The sequence below is a fragment of the Oxyura jamaicensis genome, chromosome 8 (genome assembly GCF_011077185.1).
Source record: "Oxyura jamaicensis isolate SHBP4307 breed ruddy duck chromosome 8, BPBGC_Ojam_1.0, whole genome shotgun sequence".
Classification (NCBI taxonomy): Eukaryota; Metazoa; Chordata; class Aves; order Anseriformes; family Anatidae; genus Oxyura; species Oxyura jamaicensis.
In genome coordinates, this window is record NC_048900.1 from 9,392,873 (window position 1) to 9,398,801 (window position 5,929).

The 5,929-nt window shown below is 57.5% G+C and overlaps 1 protein-coding gene across 6 annotated transcripts in view; it reads right to left on the reverse strand.

The window, feature by feature from the left end:
• SUCO (SUN domain containing ossification factor) overlaps window positions 1-215 on the reverse strand; it is a 40,026-nt gene extending 39,811 nt beyond the window's left edge. For all 6 annotated transcript variants that reach the window (XM_035333157.1, XM_035333156.1, XM_035333154.1 and 3 more), the window contains exon 1: window positions 57-215. In XM_035333157.1, the coding sequence (XP_035189048.1) occupies window positions 57-109 (53 nt within the window). In that variant the 5' untranslated portion in view covers window positions 110-215. The remainder of the gene's footprint in view (window positions 1-56) is intronic.
• Between the last annotated feature and the right edge of the window lie 5,714 nt (window positions 216-5,929).

Here is a 5,929-nt window from a genome sequence, read left to right on the forward strand (position 1 = left end):
CCGTGAGGGGGCCGTGAGGGGGCCGTGAGGGGGCCGTGAGGGGGCCGGGGTCTCACCAGAGCAGGGCGCAGAGGCAGATGCAGGCGCTGCGGGCCGGCGGCCCCCTCATGCTGGCGGCAGCTGGCGGCGCATCCTCCCCCCGCCGGCGGGGCCGCGGCCGTTGAGGCGGCTCCGGCGCGAGCGCGGCCGTTACCCGCCCGCCCAGCCCCGCCCCCTCCCCCCGCACGCGCTGAGCTGGAAGGATGCGCGTCACCCGCCGCGCCCCGCCGCGCCCAATGGGGAGGCGAGCTCCCTCAGGGAAGCCCCGCCCCGTCCGGGGGAAAAGCCGGCAGGGGACGGGCGGGAGAACTGCATTTCCCAGCGGGCCGCGCGCGGGGGCGCGTGGGGGCTGCTGGGAGTTGTAGTTCGCGGGGAGGGGGAGGGGGAAGCGGGCGGCGGCCATTTTACAGCGGGGGTCGGGGGGCGGGAGGGATGGTGCCTCGCAGGCGGCGTCCCGCGGCGTGCGGAGGGTGCCAGAGCCGTGCCAAGACGTGTTATTTTTCATTATTATTATTCATATGTTCACTGAAAATGAATAAATGTGGTCAGCCTTAGGGCAGAACACGCTCAGGTGCGTGCCAGCAGCGTGCTCACAGAATTATTCCCGGTTTTAACACAGCCCCGCAGAGCCAAGTGACAAAAAGCATCTCCCAGGGAAGCGCCACGGCACGGCCCAGAGCCGCCGTGCCCCCACGTGTCAGGCCGTGGGCGCTCTCCCACCCGCAGGGCGTGACGAGAGCCCCGAGGCTCGCAGGGGAACGGTGACGAGCGCGCCACGCTGGAAACGTGCACACGGCAGGACTCTGGCCGGGGCAGGACGGCCTCGCCCCACGCCAGGGCTCGGGACGAGGAAGGACGGCTTCAGAAGGGCTGAATCACGGTGCTGGCAGCAGCAGGGCCCTCCCAGGCCGGATCTCCTGCTGCCCCACGAGGAGCTCCGGCCCGGATGCAGGAGGGGTGCGTGCGCAGCTCGTCCTGGGCACGGTGCTGCCGGGGTGGCTCTTGGCGTGACCTGAGCCAGCCAGCTCAGCCTGCTGAGGAAATACTTCATAAACGCATATGTTTTCACAAGAATCACAGCTCGCTCTTTTTTATTCTTTTGCCAAAAATTCTCACGCCCCAAAACTGAGTATGTTTTGAGTCCTAAAAGCTGTTCTCAAACGTAGTTTTAGACTAGCAGATCCCCTGTGAGTGCATACACACTGGTCCCAAAGGGCACGATGGATGAGGACAGAGCTGTGTCTAAAGCCACCCCTCTTAGCCCCCTCCGGGGCCACCCCCCGGCAGCTCACAAACCTGCCGAGTCCCACGTGGCCTGGCCAGCCCCATCTGTGCCCGTGGTTTGATGGTGTGCCACTACGGCTGCCTTTCTCTATCAGCGCTGTCATTCCTTCTTGCAGGGGATGTCCTCGTGCTGGGGTAATTGCAGCAGAACCATACAACCTCTTCCCGCAAAGGGCAAAGGCTCAACAGTGGCAGCGCAATGATGACAGAGCAGTTATTACCTTCAGGACATGCTGCCAAGTCAAACAACAGCATTTCTAAGAGGAGGGTGGCCCTTTGTTCAAATGCCCTGTCAGAAATGGGTGGTAGGCTCCGGAGCTCTTCCTTTGTTCGAGTAGAATCGCTCTGCAGGTCCCCCAGCCGTGCCCCAGGGAGCGGCCTCGGCGGTGGGAAATTCCCCCAAACTTCCTCGGTGTTCTCCAAGCTGTGGGAGCAACAGCACATGTCGCACCCGCAGCTATTTTAACCATGTCAGGGAGCGCCCAAAATCTTCCTGGGGGTGGACAGTGCTGTGAGAGGCAGTGCAACACGAGCCTCGGCCACAGCTGCCTCCTCCAGGTCCCCTCCGTGGCGACATTTGCTCAGCCCGCGTGGCTGCACGGGGCTGGCACGGCTCCCGTGTGTTACGGTCCTCTTATCAGCAGGGGATTAATCACATGCAGCTTAGACCAAACACAATTAAAGAGCTGTCATGGCAGACAGATCATTTCAGGGAAACCATCACAGTGAATAGGCAGGATCCTGGAGAAAAGCTTCCTCGAGTCAGCTGCCACTAGGTACAAGCGTACCCCTGAAAACCTTCAGTGCCACCAGCCAGGCAGAGGCTTCGGGTCATCAGCCCTGACCTACCAGCACAGTTCAGCACTTGTTAAGCTTGCTTCTCAAATACCGATAAGATGAGGAGTATGATGGTAAAAAACATCACAGCTTACCCAATCTCCCTGCTGGAGCCTATAATTAACCCTGAGAACAATGCACGTAGGCAACATGGGAGCAAATATTTGCTTCGGATCCTTATAAAGCACTGCAGTTTGCAGAAGCCCCAGCAGTGCTCCCAGCTGCATTTTCCCTTGCCCAGCAGTCCCATTTGGCTGGGGCTGGCCCTCCAGGACGGGCAACCCTGCAGAAAAGCTGAGACCAGGAGCACGCAGCGTCTCGGCAGCTTTTGCTGGAGGAGGGAGGCCTGGAAAGATCTCTGCAACTTCATCGTGCCCAGTGCTCGCTAGCTTCTGCTTCTCACACAGTGAAGCACGGTGCAGGCAATGCCAGGAACCAGGCTGGCACAGGCTGAAGTAAAGTTCTCAGCTAGGCCTTTGTGTTTCAGCACCTCCAAGCTGAAAATGTGAAGCCTTACTTCTGATTTTTCATAGGATATCCTCATCTTCTCTTTACAAAACCTTATTTTCTTCCCCAAGTGTTTTTTTTTTATTATTTTTTCCTTAATGTGTGATTTAATTTGCACAAGGCTCCTTCTTTTTCTGGCTGTTGATCTTGGCTCCTTAACTGTTTAAAATAAAACAAATCCTTCCTAAGCATGTTCTGACAACTCAACTTTTGTCTGAGTTTTCCTTCCAGATGCAATTTCCTGTTTAATTTCCTGACCGTTTCTTATTTAGTGAACGAAAAGCTATAAATTGCAAGATTGCTTCAGATAACTTCCTCTAACTTTAGCTGAACCGTTAACCTCTTGCGGGGGGGAATCCACTTGCAGGGGGAAATCCAGCAAAAGAGCATAAAACTTTTCTCAAAAATCCTGAAATGTCTGGGTAGCCAAAAACTCTTCAACTCACATTAAAGGGGAAAGAGCTGTGTGAGAAGTGGGATTGGAATAATTTTCCCTGCAAAACCAAACAGGAGAAATGCTGCTTCCAGCAGAGCTGCTAACTGCTCTTTTATCATGCAATAAATGCTGTGACATGCAGTGTTTTTTTTTCTGTGGGAGATCCTGAGAGATGGCACCCCTGGCACAGGGCACCAGGGGTATCGGTGGCATTGGTGCTGTGTTCCTGTGCGATCCCAAATGTGCACCCCAGAAACTCCTCGTGCACGCGTGCTGATTTCCTCTCCTGCACCCGTCCTGTGCACTACTTAAAGCCCGCAGCACGCCACGGCGTACTGCTGGCTGCCAGGCTCCTGGACGTGAGACAGGGGTCACAGTGACCCCCTGATAAACGGCAGATACAGTAGGGTAGGGTCACTGAAAGGCTTGCTCTGCGCGGTGCCTCGTTACGTTTGCTTAATGCGGGACGGCACCAAGCCCCAGAACAGGCACATGGCTGGAAATCACTTGTTTCAGCTCTCCAGCCCCTGCCCCTGCTCCTTCCACGGGGACTCTGCCCATCCACTGTGTCACTTTCCGAAGTCAGCACTGCAATTTTTTTTTTGGCCTGATGTTGTTTCTGAAAGCTGCTGCGCTGCCCGGGGCTCTCATCATCCTATCCTGGGGTTGGGGAAGGCTGGTGCTGGCCAAGCATAACATCATTGCCAAGCTGGTGCGGTGCTGGGTCATGGCTTGGCACTCCCCGTCCTGCCGCGGCCTCCAGCAGGGGGATTTGAGGCCAGTGGCTTCCTGAGGAGGTCCTGTTTCATCCTAAGGCATCCCACGGTTGCGCCAGTGCCCTGAGACGGGGCGACGAGCCGTTCCCTCTGAACACAAACCTGTCCCCACAGCCAGGTCTGTCCCCAGGCAGCCTGTGACATCTGCACGCTCTTGTCCCTGGGTGATTGCCTGTCTCCGCTTCGTGAGGCAGCGGTGACCCTCAGCTGGGCATGCGACCACACTGCAGGGGCGGCAGGCAGCTCTCCCCGCAGGCAGGGGGGGTGGCAAACAGCAGTGTCTGGCAGGGACTGCGTGACCCAGCGTGGGAGCGTGGCTGCTTTCATCTCCAGCCAGCCGGTGCCGATCGAGAGCCTTGACATCTGGCATGGGTAGAGCAGGCATGGTCCCACGGCTCCCAGAGCCCTCGTGGATGCATGCTTGGGGCAGCAGACGGGCGGAGGTAATGCCAGTGGTCACCTCCTGCACTCTCCCACATCCCAGCACAAAGAGTCGAGGCAGTTGAGTGAGCAGCGTGACACCTCCCAGGCTCATACCGCTGCCCTGGCACTGTCCCAGCTGTGGCACAACCAAAACCACGTCCTTGGCCTGCACGGGCTGGGGGGACCCCAGTGCGGAGGCCACTGCCCCATGCCAGCTGTGCTGTCACAAATCCCCCATGCCACAGCAGCTGGAGCTACCCCCAGCACTGCTCCCTGTTGGCTGTGCCCTCCTGCAAAGAGAGAAACCAAATCTTGCCACAGAAACCGAGAAACGGCAGAAGTTCTCTTTGGAGGTGTAAACCTGTATTTTTGGCTCTATTTCTGGGAGGACAGTGTGGGCTGAAACTGCCCACAAGGTGCTGAGGGGCTGGGGGAGCAGCCCCTCATGCAAATTGAGGCCAACACAGGGCAAAGAGGCAGGCATGTGATGCGGCAGGGTGCCACATCTGTCGCCTCGTCAACACAAAACCAAAACTGCAAGCACCCCAGGCTGGGGGCTGGCAGGGCCCGGGGCAGTCACCTCTGCAGCTTTGTAGTGGTGGCACAAGAACACACCAAACGTATGCCAGATGAGGAGCAAGGACAAGAAGGGCTGTTAAAGTGCCCATTTTGTTGAGGACAAAAATCCCCTGGCACAGCACAGGGACTGGGCCGAGCTGGTGGCACCATGCTCATAACAGTGCAAGCACCCAGGTCATGCAAAGGGCACCACCGTAGGCTCAGCTGCTTCCTTTCCCATCTTGCCAAGCACTAAAATAAACCAAATTCCCACCTGGCTCCATCCCCTCTGCTCTCTGGCAGATATTTAAAGACGGGGAGGCAGATGACCGGGGGCCTGTGGGCCATTCCTAGGGAATCGCATGCTCCAGGGCAACCCTGCAAGGACAGGAAGAAACAAAACTCATGTTGATGGTTTGCCTCTGCAGTCAAGAAAAAATGTTACAGGTGGAGTTCACCCAGGCCATGGCCCCTTTCAGCTCCCCTGCAGCGACAGAGTACAAACAGAGGAAAGCACTGCCACTGGTCTGAGCTTTGCTCTCCCCCTGGTTAGCACAAGGGATCAGCAGCATCAGGGGAAGGGGGGAGTCCGTGGGGCAGGGCTGTAGGGATGGGCTCAGCGCTCAGCCGCCAGCTTTGAGAGAACACGTGGATGGCATGCACCACCACGGACACCAGGTTCCTTTTCTCTACCCCGGGACAATTGCTTTCAACTCGCATTTCTGCAGCAGCCCCCTGTACGCTTCCTATAAAAGCTGACCTGTTTGTGTGCTCTGTTTCATCCAGTCCCGTCACGCCCCCCCCAGCCTGGTTCTGGTTTTCTTTGCACTTATGCAGCCAAAGAACAAAAATTTCCCCTGGGCAGACAGTAAAAACCTCGCTGGGAAACACTGTGTCCCTTCATGCCGCTCGCGCTGTGTGCCAGAGCCGCCAGGGGAGGAAGCGGCTGCTGGACGAGGCTGGGGCAGCAACCATCACCCTCACTGCAAGCACCCCCAAACACTCCGTGCCTGCTTTTGTCCCCCAAGGGGGTGATTTTTCAGTGAATTTTACCACCTATAGCTTCTCG